At 34.8% G+C, this 16,316-nt stretch overlaps 3 protein-coding genes across 3 annotated transcripts; 2 read left to right on the forward strand and 1 right to left on the reverse strand.

Annotated features, from left to right (window-relative positions):
- The first annotated feature begins 234 nt into the window (after positions 1-234).
- On the forward strand, positions 235-2,374 carry LOC148772602 (protein phosphatase 2C 51-like). Its single transcript, XM_088820530.1, has 3 exons — positions 235-984; positions 1,543-1,648; positions 2,097-2,374. The coding sequence occupies exons 1-3, from the start codon at positions 235-237 to the stop codon at positions 2,372-2,374; spliced, it is 1,134 nt and encodes a 377-aa protein (XP_088676656.1).
- A 1,832-nt stretch (positions 2,375-4,206) lies between these two features.
- LOC148772603 (protein DOG1-like 3) lies at positions 4,207-5,064 on the reverse strand. The gene has a single exon (XM_088820537.1). It carries the CDS (start codon positions 5,062-5,064, stop codon positions 4,207-4,209), a length of 858 nt encoding a protein of 285 aa, XP_088676663.1.
- An 8,650-nt stretch (positions 5,065-13,714) lies between these two features.
- Positions 13,715-15,554, forward strand: LOC105973630 (protein phosphatase 2C 51). Its single transcript, XM_088820543.1, has 3 exons — positions 13,715-14,395; positions 14,508-14,613; positions 15,274-15,554. Exons 1-3 carry the CDS (start codon positions 13,715-13,717, stop codon positions 15,552-15,554), a joined length of 1,068 nt encoding a protein of 355 aa, XP_088676669.1.
- The last annotated feature ends 762 nt before the right edge of the window (positions 15,555-16,316 follow it).

Raw genomic sequence — 16,316 nt, forward strand, 5'->3', positions numbered from 1 at the left:
TATTCTGCCAACTGGGATAGGTGATTCGTGTCGCTTTCTCCCTCTCCCTCCCTTCTGAAATCCCTGCACGTTGCTTTCTCTCTCTCTCTCTCTCTCTCTCTCTCTCTCTCTATATATATGTTTTCCCTCCTATAAATATACAAATCTATATGTCTATATTTGGACCACCACACTGAGATTACAAAACTACTATTACTGCCCGCCGTAAAAAAAAGAAAAGATGCAGTTGTCAATATGACGACAATGAAAAATTCCAGAAAGCCAAAGGCTTTACACACCAAGAGAACACGAAAATCCTGCCGGAGAAGGCTACAAGTTCTGCAGCCGAGCTTTACCACTTCAACGACGACGACGACGCCGGCGGGACAAAAGCCAAAGCTCGAGGACGGGAGGCAGGATTCGGCCTCCGGAAAGAACTCGTCGACTTCTTCGACCGCCTCTTCGGACTGCAGTAGAAGAGACCACCGGTCAACTACTAGTGATGATGGCGGCGAGGGACAGCCGTCCACGGGGAGCAGCATCGGCAACTTGGTTTATGCCCACGTGTCTATGATGGGGCGGCGGAGGGTGATGGAGGACAGGTTGACGGTTGCGCCGCCTGAGTGGATGGCCGGGGAGTACTACTTTTTCGGGGTGTACGACGGACACGGCGGGGCCAAGGTGGCGGAGAAGTGCGAGGAGTTGATGCACAAGTGCCTCGCTAAGCACATAGAGAAGGCGAAGAAGCTGCCGGAGGAGGAAGCCCTTGACTGGGAGAAAGTTATGTTTGACTGTTTTAGCAACGTGGATAATGAGGTCAATCGCGATGATCATATGAACGTGACCGGTGAAGATGGGGTTGCGCTGTCGCCTTCTATAAATATGGGTTCGACCGCCGTGGTGGCGCTCGTCGGTAAGGAGGAGATGGTGGTGGCCAATTGTGGAGATTCCAGGGCGGTGCTCTGCCGCAGTGGTGTGCCGTTCCCCATGTCAATTGATCACAAGGTTACGTGGAATTAATTAATTACTTAACTTGTGTCCATATATATATATTTATTGAAATTAAATTTTGAGTAGATGAGCCCATATTTAATATAAATCGGTTTTCACTAATTTTTTGACACCTGACATTCTTAATAAATCACCCTATTATATTATAAATAATTAGGGTTAGATGGTTACAGGTTATGATGGAGTTTTTTTTTTCCTTTTTTTTTTTTTAATTATTAAAATCATAATTATATTTTTACTTAAACTATTCACGTGTCAATCATCCTATGATATTCGATTTTCCTATTAAAACAGACCATCCGATCTAAATTTGTACCCATATTTATTTACTATATACGATATATATATATATATATATATATAAAAGTGTACTGGATAAATTAATTTATACTTTTCAAACTATGGAGTCATTTCTGAATTGGTGCTTTCTTACTATATACCCCACCACTCTTTTTTTGCACGCTGTTATTATTAATTATATTTGTTTTTCTTGAATTTCAAAATTCATAATAAATATGCACAACTCCAACAAATTTTTTAATGACGTCACAGCCTGATCGAGCAGACGAAAAAGAGAGAATAGAAGCTGCAGGAGGGGAGGTCATAAATTGGAACGGCTGGCGTGTCGAAGGAATTCTTGCCACGTCAAGATCCTTGGGTAAATCAAAATCTCTCTTCTCACCAATTAATCAATTGCTTATATTATTAATTATTATTATTTTTGTCAAACTAGTAATGATTCTTTAATCAATACAAAGAGGTACACTAGCTCTTATAAAGAGGACTGATCACTACATCAAAATTTCACCTGGTAATTTTGCATATATAATAAATATCATACAAACAAAAAGAAATAAAAGAGAAAAATGTTTGACCCTCATCTCGTACGTAGTTCAATATTTCCATTTATTGATATTGAAATAGTAGAATACCAAACATGTGAAATACTTATTTAATTAATTATAAAAGTGCGCCTAGAGGAAAGGCCTGAGAATTAATTAAAAAGGTTATGATTAGATCTAATTGAAGGGTGTGTAAAGTATATTGTACGTACCTATCTATGATAATTATTCTTGTTGTGCATGCTAAATTAATTGGGCATGCAGGTGATGAGTATCTGAAACCGTATGTAACCTCCGTGCCTGAGGTGACCGTGACAAAGCGAACAGATTTGGACGAATTTATGATAATAGCAACCGACGGTTTATTCGATGTTGTATGTAACGAGGTTGCATGCGACGTTGTGAACAAGTGTCTGATCAATAGTGAAGGAAACTGTAGACTGGCCGGTGCTTCTCGGGCAGCTACTCTGTTGGCTGAGCTGGCAATTGCAAAGGGAAGCAGAGACAACATAAGCGTCATTGTTGTGCTGCTGAACAACTGAATCGACAATGGCTTTAATTTATTTAAATTTCAGTTTTATAATTTGATTTGTAGTTTTAATTGCATCGTACGTGTTTGTGTGTTTTGGTGTACGTGTGTTTGTTTTGAGTTGTTGGTTAAGGCACGTTGAAGTTTTCTTGTACATAGTAAAAAGTCTTTCAACAACTGGACTAGTTTTTGTTTTGAGTTATATATATATATATAAATGAACTAGTGTTTCTGCATATTCGTTGCGCGTTTTTTCGGGTTCAGCTTATTCTATTGATCAATGTCTTAGAGCTACTTTTCGGATCAATTATGTGAGTCTGAGATCCAGCACTATATATGTGATGATAGGGTGTTTGTTAGCGGCATATGTGTGTGTTGTGTATATATATCGATGGCCCCCAAATCCCGCCCCCTTTTCTTTTCGCTTTTGCCCTTTAATTCAAAAAACGGCGCCGTTTTGTTCACCTCCCTTTCTTTTCTTTCTGCAGGTGTTTGATCAACGTGCCTGCTTCTTCTTTTCGCTTTTTTCTTTTTTTTTTTATTCTCGGTTTTCTTTTTCTTCTCCTGCTTCTTCGTCCTCCTTCGTCTCTGTCTCCGCCGCCTACAGTTTAGATACTTTTTTTCCCGTTGTAGGTTTGTGAGTGTATCAAGGTGTTGAAGTAGTATCTACTATGTGAAATCAACTATCGTTGTTGTTCGAAGCGCTTTTTTTCTTAATAAATGATTTTTGAGGTGATTTTAGTGATTTTTCTTAAAGCTCGGCGCTCGCCTGCTCGTCACCTATTGTCTCCTCGTCGCTTGTTTGCTCGTCACCTATATCATGTGACTTTATTTCTTCTTTGTACATGGGGTCATTTCAATTGGGCTTGCCTTGTTGGGTCGTGCTAAGTCTGACCGGATCACACACACACATATAATATATATATATATATATATATATATATATATATATATATATATATATATATATATATATATATATATATATATATATATATATATATATATATATATATATTAATGAGATGTGATAAATGTCGTTCGAGCTTTAATAATACTATTACAACTTCAAACGTGATTTTGATCATTTTAACTCCAAATTTTGCAAAACCCGAACGAAGAACTTCCACAGTTATATATAAATTTCCACATTTATATATAAATTTCGTGTTCTGGTTTAATTTATTGAGGTCAGAACGAAGAACTTCCATAGTTATATATTCACTCTGGTTTTGACTGTGTTGTATATAGATCTTCAATTGTAATTATTGCCAATATTGTTTTTATCAATTGATGCATGTGCAGAAGGTGGGAAGAATTAAGTTGCGCGTTTTGGCCATTGTACGACGCTGTTTTGCAAGCGTTTTGGAGAAAGGAAGAAAAAGAAAGGGGAAAAGAAATTGGAGAGTGAATACGAGAAATTAGATGCTATATTTGGTGGATTTGAACTGTATATTTAATTAAATAACTATTCGGCCAATCGGTCACTAAGCATATATAGACATGGATGTGTGTATAATTATGTGTAAATTTATGGTTCACCAAATATAAATAATCAGGAGCACGGCTGTTACTAAGTTTTAATTTAAATAATATTAATTAATATATTAATAAAAGAGTGAAAACCAACTCTCATGCCAGCTCTCCTACAACCTTTGCCGGCCGAAAACTGAAACTGAAGCAATACCTTGAAAAAGGTTTATTTAACGTAACTAGAACAGTAAGAGCAAATTTCAGGATAATATAACCAAACAAAAGTATTATTGAAAACATAGTGGATGATTTATGAGGAGCTACTCCATCAGTTTGTTGATATATAGGTATAAGCTAGATCATTTAATTTATTTAGGAGCGGTGGTGGTGGTGGTTGCGACTAGCGTCTCGTTTCTTCCCCCACTCGTGAATCTTGAGGTGGAGCTCAGCCGCAGCAATAAGGAAGTAAACACCCTGAATAGGAGTGAGAATAAGGATCAACTGTTTGAGCGTCTTGAGCCTCAAGTCATCAGCCATCTGCAGAATCACCACCAGCCCCTTCTCCTTGGGTGCAAGAGCCGCATCAACTAGCCCCAGCTCATCATGATCATGTTCCTCCACGCGAATCATCAACTCGGTGGTCGCCAGAGAGTGAGTCAACTCGACCATCGAAGAGTCGGCAATTGTCTCCTGAAGCTTAGCCAGCTTCTCTGTTATCATCTTCTCCTTCCATACAGTACTCTTGTGCAACTCGTCCACCCGCACCATCTGACTGGGCGAGAGATCGCCCAGGTCGCCTGTGTTGAGCCCTCTTGGTCCCAACCCTCCGAATCCGGCCTCCAACTGGAGGCCGCATTTGGAGTAGAGCAGGTGGAAGGCCGTGGTGGGCCGCCACCCGCCCACCCACGTGAAGCCTTCCTCCATGCTGCTCGTCCACGTCGGCCTCAACATTAAAAAAATGTCCTCCTTCGCCCACATCGATTTCGTCTTGTAGTAATTCTCGTAGTGCTGGACCACCTTCTCCACGAGTGGAATCAGCACTCTCCCGCTGGCTTCGAAGGCGGCGGCGCCGCCGCCGCACTGCTTGGAGGCGGAGACAAGTTCTTTGAGGTGGTGGTTTTGCTCCACGATCCAGGAGTCGAAGAACATGTGGAAGGACACGTGTTCTCCGAGCCCGTTTCTGGTTGCATGCGCCGTGTGTGTCATGCCGTTGGGCGAATTCGATGACATTGATCTTTCTTACTTTTCTTTTTAGTGGCAAATTAGTTTGTGAGTGATGGCTCGTCTTTTTTCTTTTTTTTTTTTTAACTCAACTCTTGTGATATATATATATATATAGGTGAGTAATTATATTATACATAAATTTACGTATGTTCATTTCTGGGTTTGTGGTGTTAGATTCATGTATCTCAAGTTGTCGGTTAAAGAGGATTCTAGGGACTTGCTGTGTGCTCTGTGTCACTGTGGTTTGGCCGGTGGCGGTGGGATACGATGAAGATAACTATTAGACTTTTATCAAATAACTCAAACAACCCTCAAGATATCCAAATCATTCACTTCACCCCCTAGTTTTATCATGCTCGTCTATAGGAATCCAAATATGCAACAAATTATGATTTTTTTTTTTACTTTGATTTTGGCACTTTGAAAAAGGAAACAAACAACACCATTTCGTCTTGGAAAAATTCAAACTGCCAAAATAAAATGGAAAAGAAAAGTGCGGAGGAAAAAAAAATAATAAACCATACTGAATTAACATAATTTGGACACAATTTTTTTTTTTTTTTTTTTTTGAAATAACATAGTGAATTACGATAATGAAAGCAAAAGGTAAGAAGATGTGTAAAATGGTCGGAACAAAACAACTTGATGTAATAATTTATTTAAAAAAAATAAAAACATCATGGATCAGATATAAAATATCAAAGAGACTTGATAAATGCGGTAATTTTCAAAAGTTTTCTCTCTTTAGAATTTTAGTAATCCTTATTTCAACCTATCCACTTCCAAAATAGGTGCAAAATAACATGTTTCATGCCCAATTCAGGGTTTCATCTATCCTACACCCGGTGAAGGTTACACCGGGTGATTTTTTACCGTTGATCTACACACACCAATGTGGGTATGTGTGTGTTTGTGTGTATATTAATGGTAAAGATCTACCCGGTGTATTTCACCCGGTGTAGGATCTCAAAAGTCCCAATTCAGAAGCAGAAAGACGCCAGCCACGCCATACTTGACGTGAGAACAACTGTTTCACGCCCAAATTGGGGGGAATACGATGCTACACCGGTGATTTTCACCGGGTGGCTCTTTTCTTGACATGTGTCCTTTTTTATTTATTTTATAATTATATTTCTAAAATTCATTGGGCCATAACTGAACCCGTAGTGGAAATCTTATTAATTTGGGTGTCTGGTTATATTCACCAGGTGTAGCATAGAATTTCCCCAAATTGGGAGTGATTGTATTTCTTTTCTATTTTTTTATTTAGGTAAATTACAACCACACCCTTGAGGTATGGTTAAATTACAAAAAACTCCCCTCTTATTTGAATAATTACATCTAACAATCTCTTTGCACTTCCACCCTTTATGGTGTCATATTCAACATAATCATCTAAATTTCGTGGATTGTGCTCTAGTTTATATTCGTTTTGTGCAAAATACAATTTCTGATGATGCACCACAATTTTGATATATACAAGCGAAGAAAACATCTTATGATCAGCTTGCCTCAAAATGTGGAGCTTGAATCGGATAAAATGGATACAAAAGTGATAATATTCGATTTAATCAAGAAGATTCCACTAAATTTGAAATCGCAGAGTGGACATATAAGACCGTTTATAGTTGGGGTTGTTATAATTACCTAAACATGAGGGGTTTTTCGTAATTTTACCATACCTCAGGGGTGGTTGTAATTTACCCTTATTTTAGTTAATTAGTGATTACTTGATTATTAATGAATGATTAATAAATAATAACGAATTATAATTTTTAATTAATTATTAATTTGTTAATAATTAATCAATAGATAAATAATTAATGATTAATAGTTATTTTGCAATTAGCTAATAATTGATAATATTTTTTAAGTAATTAATGAATAATAATTATAATGAAATAAAATAATTATAATTACTGATTAATGAATAATTTATAATTTATAAGTATCTAATGAATAATTCGATTTCTAGGGGATTTAACATGTAATTAACGAAATAAACTAATTATAATTAACATATAAGTGATTTAGAGTAGAAATTACCTTCAAATTTGGTGAGATTTAAGGATTGAAGAAGATTATTGAGAGTTCTTCAGACTTTTGAAGGTTTCGAGAGGGCTAGAGATAAAAGTAAAAGCATATTGTGAACGGTATTGATAATTTTAGCGCGAAAATTATTTCAGAATATCAAACTATTAATTAATATACTAATTTAAAGCCATCCCAATCCATGAGGGTGTGGGGCGGGTGAGGGAGGGGGTATGCTATTACAGTATTATGGATCTGGTTAATTTAAATATTATTTTATATATTAATTCTAAATTTTATAGATCATCATTATTTTATTATAAATTTTTAGATATTTTTATCATGTTTTTTTCCTATTATTTTATTAGTTATTTAATTCGTGATTTTTTATTTAAATAATAAGAATAATAATAACTTTAATAAACAAAAAAATTCTCGGAGAAAATTAAAATTTTCAGTTAGCGGTAGATAATTCCTTTAGGGTACATATGGATTGAATGATTTGAAACAATGGATTGCATGTTTATCGAAATGGGAATATATGGATTTGAAATCGACCAAAATTACTAAAAAAAAAAAAGAACAAAAATAACGGGAGTTAAATCTTCGTTGTAAGAATGTGTGATTAGATCAATTTAATGGATCCTAGTAGAAATGATTATATTCCAAGAATATCAATAATTCACAAATTAAGATATCATATATATATATATATATATATATATATATATATATATATATATATATATAAAGAGAGAGAGAGAGAGAGAGAGAGAGAGTATAGATATATTAATTATAGTAAATCATATAATTAATTAAGAAATAACAATTAAGCACTACTCGAGCGAAACAAATATTCCGCATGCATTAAATATATTTTTTTTTTCCAAAAAAAGAAGGAAAAATTAAATCTTTAATTAAGCTTAAATCTTGAGAGCGAATTTCACAATGCTCAACACCCCTATTCAAGTATTTAAAATTAAATGAAAATAATGCATGCATAATAAATAATTAATTAAGTAGTAAAATTAAGAAATGTAATAAGGTTAAAGAATAATTGTACCTGGTGGCCGGCACAGATTCTCCGATTGGGACACAGCCATGCATATTCTCTCACACTAGCTATAGGAATCTCCAAATAATTCTTCGATTTGAGATTTGACCAATTGAAAATATCTCAAAATTGTATTCCCAAATTATCAGATCTATATACTTTTGCGTATTTAAAAATTTCGAATTGAAGAGATCTACAAATTTTTTTTTTTTTTTTTGTGACGAAATTTATAAAGTACTAATTACATATACCTACAGAATTGGGTTCACAATTAAAAGAACAAAAAACAAGGGTTTAGGATATTTTTGTTTTTGTTTCGTTCTAATCGCCTAGCTCATACGAAATAATTATTTTCCAACAATATATTACAAAAAAACTTAAAATAAATAAAGCAACGTGTCTGCATGTGTGATAGCCAAGTGTCGACCTCTAATTGTAACAAGTGTTTACAAGTGTCATTGCGTTTTGGGGTATGTGTGGGTGAACTGATATATACTGCCTATTGCCTATCTCGTTAATTCGGTAAATACAGGCATGTATGTAGGATAGAGATAAATAAATATCTCTATCTATATATATATATTTTTATTTTTTATTTTTTTTACTTCTATATATTTATTTTCTAATTTTCTTTTTTGCCCAGTATTTTATTTTCTATTTTCATTTTATGGCCATGTTTAATATGCAGCGGAACGACGTCGTCTCTTCATATCCGAGCGCATTCGTTGATTGCAGCAGCAGATTATTTCTCGGCCGCTATTGTTGACAAATCTAACGGCATTCCTAATTTCAGCCTCGTCATCAAAGCTGTGTGGCGCAACTCTTTGAGGGGCAGGGGGGGTAGCCGACCCCCAGAAAAAAGTCCATTTTTTTTTTTTAATATTACTCTTTTACAAAATACTTTAAAAAATGTAAGTTTTTTTTTTCTTCTCTATGCTCTTATCATGATTTTTTTTTTCTTCTTTTCTATTTGTTTATTACAATATAAAATAATACTGCTAAAATTTATATTTTTTAAGTAAAGAAGTCTTATTTTAGCATTCTTTTGTAGTAACTCTATAAAAATTTGGAGACGCTTGCTGCTTTTGAATTTTCGAATTATTTTAATCTACGTTCATATATAATATTATTTCCCAAAAAGATAAAATCGACACCTTACAAAGTTGTTTGGATTCGCCTCTGCGGCCTGTAATTTATGCATGGCATACTAATTACTTGCAGCAACTTCTATATTGATACGTACGGTTGTCTTTTCGATATTGTTTTTCTATTTTCCTTTTTGTTTTCAGATAATTAATTCTGATACATTAATTATTAGAAAAAAATCAGTGCAAAATTTTAGTAGTACATTATTGTTAAGATCATTGTTCGCTTAAACCTTTCCTCAGCTGGTATATATTGCTTGCTTAAATATCTATTTTCTTCATTTCTTTAAGTTCATTGTCACAAGTTTTTTACGGTGGCGTTTGCAAAAGCTTATTAGAAGTTATGGATTGTGAGTTAAGTTGGTTTTAAGTGCTTATTTTTAAAAGTTTGGGGTGTTTGCAAATTTACTGGAAAATAAACTTAAATAAAAAAAATATGGTTATGGGTGCTTGGTAAGTTATAGCTTAAAATTACGTATTTTAAGATAAGCAAAATCAAAAGTTTATTTTGTAAACACTTATAAATTCATTATTAAAAAAACTTATAATCTATTTATAAAAGCTTTTACAAACACACCTAAAAGGTATTAGCTCACTCTTAAGTGTTATCAATTATCACAGCAATTAAACCAGTTTCATGGACATTTGTATCATTTAAATAAAAAAATTGCAGGAAGCATCACAAATTCAAAGGGTCTATTTGTTTGTTTATTTGAAGTGGGAAAAAACTTCAGGTCACCTAAAAAAAAAAGAGACATAATAATAATTTTATTTGAAGTGTAATTTTTGAAAAAAAGGTGATGTTTTGAAATTAAAATCACATCGATCGGCTTAATCTCATAAATATTCCAATTCTTATCCAAAATAATTGAAAAAGTCGGACTGAAAAAATTTGTTAAAAATATTTAGATCAAACTCTGTGAAAATCGAGAATTCCGTTCCACAATTTTCACCCCTAGTCTCACTATACCAAAAATGAATTTCTCCCAAAAAATAAAAACAAAATATTGCAATAAAATAACAACGAACAAAAATGTTTAGTTTTCTGAGGGGCTCTATATATGCAGTGGCGAGTCTAGGAATGTGTTACAGGGTGGACTTAAAATTTTGGGATACACTCCCGAAAAATAGGAATTTTTTGTGACAAAATCAGAGAATGCGAAAATAAAAAGGAAGGAAACAAAATAAAAAAAATTAGGGCTTTTTTGCATTAATTTGAATTTTGGATGGTCTAATTAATAATAATTGGAACTTTTTTGCATTAATTTGAATTTAGAGTAGGCTAATTAATAAAAATTGGGTGAGCTTAATAGATTATTTATATGTATATTGTAGGAGAAAATTTGTAAATTAAGGGTGGCCTTGAGTCCACCCTCCCAAAGGGGTGGACTCGCGCCTTGGGGCCAGTGGCGAGGCCAGAAAGTTCGGTGAGGGGGGGCTTAAACACACGGGGGTTCGGGGGCAGCGCCCCCGAAAATTTTTTTGCTACAAAATAAATTTGAGATGAAAATTTGATATGAATTTTTTTTCCTTCACTTTCAGAAGATAATACCAAAACAAATCGCGAAAGCTAAATTGCTATGAAAATTTAAGAAACATGAATATCAAGTCGATTATCAAATTGACACAGAGAAGTTGTCAAATGCTAAAACGATCGTCGGTGGGTGGCAATTTAACCGCTATTAGTGTGACTGTGGGAGAGAACAAAGTTTTTTTTTTTTTTTTTCAAGAAACGTAATGAAGTTGAGAAATAGAAGATGAGAGCAAGTCATACATGAGGGGGCTTCGAGTAAGTGGACTAAAAATAAGTGAGCTTAAATAATATAATTAAATAGACTAAAAAATTAAATAGAATATATATGGGGGCTTAGAGTAAGTGGACTAAAAATAAGTGGGCTTAAATAATTTAATTGAATTGACTAAAAAATTAAATAGAATATATATATATATATATATATATATATATATATATATATATATATATAATAGAAAAAAAATTGGAAGTGAGGGGGGGCTTGAGTCCACCCTAGCCCTTGGGTGGACTCGCCCCTGCTTGGGGCTATGTGTAGATATCGAAGAGTTTTGGGGTCATACTAATAAATAAGGCGTAACTTTTGAGTTAAATAAATTCAGAGCACCTAATAAGCCTCCAAGTCCAAGCAAAGGGAACAACGTCGTTAGTGAAGGTCTTGTACGAATCGAGCCTCGTTTTTCTTGGTCCAATTAGCGTTTCGACGCGCACATAACCAACTATGTCGATATTGCACATTCAACCCTTTATTTTTAGAAACTCATTACATATTTGTCTTCAAAATATACCAAAATCACTTTGGTTTTAATTTTTTCTAAATAATCTATTTTCCAACACATTTACACATGATGATTTGACTGCTGCTAGAATGTTTAATGTTTCCTCCAAAAATATAAACAAACATTAATTTAATTCTTAAATTATTCCCCCATAATTTTTTTCTCTAAAATTAAATTAAATTATTTTTCCTTAATATTATGTTCAGCATTGACATTAATTGATATATATAGCCTGCGACCGTGATCGTTATCTATTTATAGAGCTCTTTTTTTTTTTTCTTTTTCTCTTCTCAAATTATATTAGAAATTCAAATTGGTGTTGAGGAATTGATTACTTTATCTTTTTTAGCTAGTGCATTAGTCATGACTCTTGTGGACTGTGGTGGTTAGGGGTGGGTTTTTTTTACCAAATTGCCCTACCAACCCGATGCCCTACCGTACCGTATCGATTCTCTACCGAAAAATCTCTACCGAATTATTACCGTACCCTATCGTACCCTACCGAAATATTTTGGTAGGGCAACGGCACTTAACATTATTAAAATGGTAATGCCCTACCGTACCGAAATATTATTAATAGATAAAATTTTATTTTAATAATTCAATTTATTATATATAATTGATGTTAAAAGTTTTTATGTTATAATTTTATTTAAGAAATATTTTACATTAGGTAAATTTAGAACATATATTTAGGACACTTATATTTTAAAAATTAGTTTTGTACATTTTAAACATTTATACCTTGAATTGCTTTGAAAAAAATGATATTCAATTTGACTTAAATAATAGATAATATAAATTGGTAATTACCATTACCATACCCTACCGTACCGAACTTTTGGTATACCGAAATCGGTATACCGAAGTTTTTGGTAGGGTATTGATAATGGATTTCATAATACCGAAATTTCGGTATTGGTAGTGATTTGAGGGGTTTGGTACGGTTGCCCTACCAAACCCATCCCTAGTGGTGGTGGTAGTAGCACATATTCCATTTAACTTGTTATAAAAATGATAACTTTATAAATTTAATTTGAAGGGTCAAGGCGGCGGTGCTCAGCCCTTCCGCCGCCGCAAAGGGGTGGCTAAAACCGTGGGCGGGAAATATCACGAAACCGCCACTGAATTATTATTGGTTCTTCTCATGAGCTAGAAACCAATACGTTTTATGAAATTTTGTTCCCCTGCTGATTATGAATCCTTGCAAACATTGAAATTAGGAAATACTTTTTTATTATATAGTTTTCTATATACATGCATGCATCTGAGAAACTAAATATAATACATAACAAAAATGTCATAACTATATACGGCCACCTTTAAGATAAGGTGAAGCTACAAAAAAAAAACCCTCATTGTGGGTAATTACACCCATGCTTAACTATAAATTTTCTTATAAATTCACTAAATATGGTATGTTCTCTAGTTTATAATGCTCGTTTTGTGCAAAAATATAGTTTATGATGCACCGCAATCTGATATTTATTATAAGCAAAAAAAAAAACACATCTTATGATCATCTTATAATTTCAAAATGTGGAGTTCGAATAGAATAAAACGAGTACAAACTGAGGAATGTTTTATGTAATCTAGAAGATTTCATTAACTTTGACATCGATCAATAGACCAGATATGTAAGCATATTCATAGTTGAAGGGTACGTAGTTTTAGTTATCCAAACATAAGGAGTCCATTTGGATGGAGTGATGGAGGAGGAATTTCAAGTAATCAATAATAACAAATCTCTTGGACGGCTTGTTTGGATTGAAGGATTTGAGGATGGATTTCAAATCCAACACCCTTCTTTTTTTGTTGTTTAGTTGTTTGTATGGATTTCTAATGACTCTATAATTGAAAATTTAATTTGAAGTCATTTCAAACCCTTTCCCAAATTGATTTTTTTTCGTAATTCGAACCTCGTAATCCGAACCTCGTTAGCCGACCGTGCTACTCTCTCTCTCTCTCATATATATATATAGAGCTGCAAATTATACGTGCATGTATAATCTGGGCCACTTAACTAAAATTTCAAAGCTTCTTCAAACTAATTACTATACCCAGCGGAAATAAATAATATAATGACACAGCTGTTAAAATAAAAAAAATATATACTATGAAAGGTCGAAGAAATCCAAAGTCGATTTTACACGCTATTAAGAAAAGACGAAAATCTTGCCCGAGAAGGTTACAAGTTCTGCAACTGAGATTCGTCCCAACTAAGACACCGTCGGCGGCGAAGTCGAACCTCGAGGACGGCCGGAGGGTGGCGGCCGCCGATCACAATTCGTCGGCTTCTTCTAATACTGGCGGCGGCGGCGAAGGACAGTCGTCGGGGAACAAGATCGACAACGTGGTGTACGGGCACGTGTCCATGATGGGGCGGCGGAGGGCGATGGAGGATAAGGTGACGGTGGCGCCGCCGGGGTGGATGGCAGGAGAGTACTACTTCTTCGCGGTGTACGACGGGCACGGCGGAGATAAGGTGGCGGAAAAGTGCGGGGAGAAGCTGCACACGTGTCTGGCGAGGCACATAGAGAAGGCGAAGAAGCTGCCGGAGGAGAGAGCTATTGACTGGGAGAAGGTGATGGTGGACTGCTTCATCAGCATGGACGAGGAGATTGACCGGAACGAGGGGGCCGCGGCGGCGGCGGCGGCGGCGTACATGAATATGGGATCAACGGCGGCGGTGGTGCTGGTGGGTAAGGAGGAGATGGTGGTGGCGAACTGTGGTGATTCGAGGGCGGTGCTTTGTCGCGGCGGGGTGGCAATACCCATGTCGTCCACTGATCACAAGGTTACGTGTAGTGTAACTGCTTTTACAAAACCAATTACCATATATATATATTAATTTTTTAATTTTTGTATTAAAATTTATTTAAATTCTTATAAATTATTAATGACGTCAGCCTGATAGAGAAGATGAGAAAGAGATGATAGAAGCTGGAAGGGGTGAGGTCATAAATTGGAACAGCTGGCGTGTCCAAGGAGTGCTTGCCACTTCTAGATCCTTAGGTAAAAACACGCACACTATTTTCTCACAAACTTTTAATTTGTTTCACCAAAAATATTCAATTGCTTAAATTACTATTGTTGTCAAAATTATTATAGGCTGACAAATTCTGCTATTAAAATAGGAAATTAAAATCTGATTCTAGAATCGAATTCAGGACCTTTCAATATTTGGTATGGCTATGATATCACTTTAAATGACCATCTCAACTAATATTTTTAGCGGTTAGTGAAGTGTATGATTTCTTATCAAAAAAAAAAAAGAAGTGTATGATTTAATATTAAAATTTCCAATACTAAATCCCTCAAGTACTTTTCATTCTTTGGAGACTTTAGACAAAATAATATTTTCATCAAAGTATTTAAAAAACACTAACCCCAACCCAACCCGGCAATAATCGGGTACCTGGTTATTTCTGTGTCAAAAGCCCGAAAAACCCGACCCGATTCGAATGTCGTCCACCCCTACATATATGCATATAAATTCATTGAGGTCAATAAGAATACTTCAAAATTTTATTATTGTATAATTGAAGGGTGTAAATTAATTAAGCATATATATTTTACTATATAGTATTATAGTACACGTGACTGCACCAATTAACAGTAAATCTATGGACAAACCACTGTAATAATATTGTTCTGTCATAATTGGGCATGCAGGTGATGAGTATCTGAAACCGTATGTAACCTCCGTGCCTGAGGTGACCGTGACAAAGCGAACAGATTTGGACGAATTTATGATAATAGCAACCGACGGTTTATTCGATGTTGTATGTAACGAGGTTGTATGCGACGTTGTGAAGAAGTGTCTGGATAATAATAGCCGAAACCGTAGACATGAAGCTGGTGCTTCTCAGGCAGCTACTCTGTTGGCTGAGCTGGCAATTGCAAAGGGAAGCAGAGACAACATAAGCGTTATTGTTGTGCAGCTGAATAAGTGATCATATCCAATTGATAATATAATATGATGCGTTTTAATTTTCTGTTTGATCAGTACTTTACTTTCGGTGTGTTTGTTTGTTTTGTTCGAGTTGTTGGCAAGTTGCAGTAAGCGGTTGAAGGTCCGCATGTATGTACAGCGAAAGGCTTACGACTTGGGCTAGTACTTTTCGTTTTTTGTTGTATGTGTGTGAGTTTTTAATTTGTCTGGTATTGTATATATAATAATATGATCTTATATGTACAAATTGTATTTGTTTTGGGATCTTATATATATATATATATATATATATATATATAGAGAGAGAGAGAATAATTCAATTTTAGAAGTGATTTAATTATGAATTTAATTTGAGATCCGACATTGTGCACGTGTAATACAATGACAGGGTTGGTATTTGTTGGCGGCCGAATATATAATTAATTAGATGGCATATGTTCGTCGATGAGTTCCTGCTCTAGGTTTGAGAAATGCAGGTAAAAGGGTTTCAGACAAGTAATGCCGAATTAATTTGTGGAAGAAATTAAAAGATTTGTTGCAATTTTGCTCAAATGGTGAAAACTGCAAAATTTTCTAGCAGAATTCCCCAAAAGCTGTTTAAGAAATTAAATTCTACAATAAGGATAACAAACAAAAAAGACCAGAAAAGAGAGGCTAAAACTAAGTCATTCAGTTCCAGCTATCACATTTTCAATTACCCAAGTATTAAAAGAATACTTCATACATTCATACATTACACAAGCAGCATACTAATTGAATTTGG

Source organism: Erythranthe guttata, chromosome 1 (assembly GCF_056151865.1).
Source record: "Erythranthe guttata isolate IM_541 chromosome 1, IM_541, whole genome shotgun sequence".
NCBI lineage: Eukaryota > Viridiplantae > Streptophyta > Magnoliopsida > Lamiales > Phrymaceae > Erythranthe > Erythranthe guttata.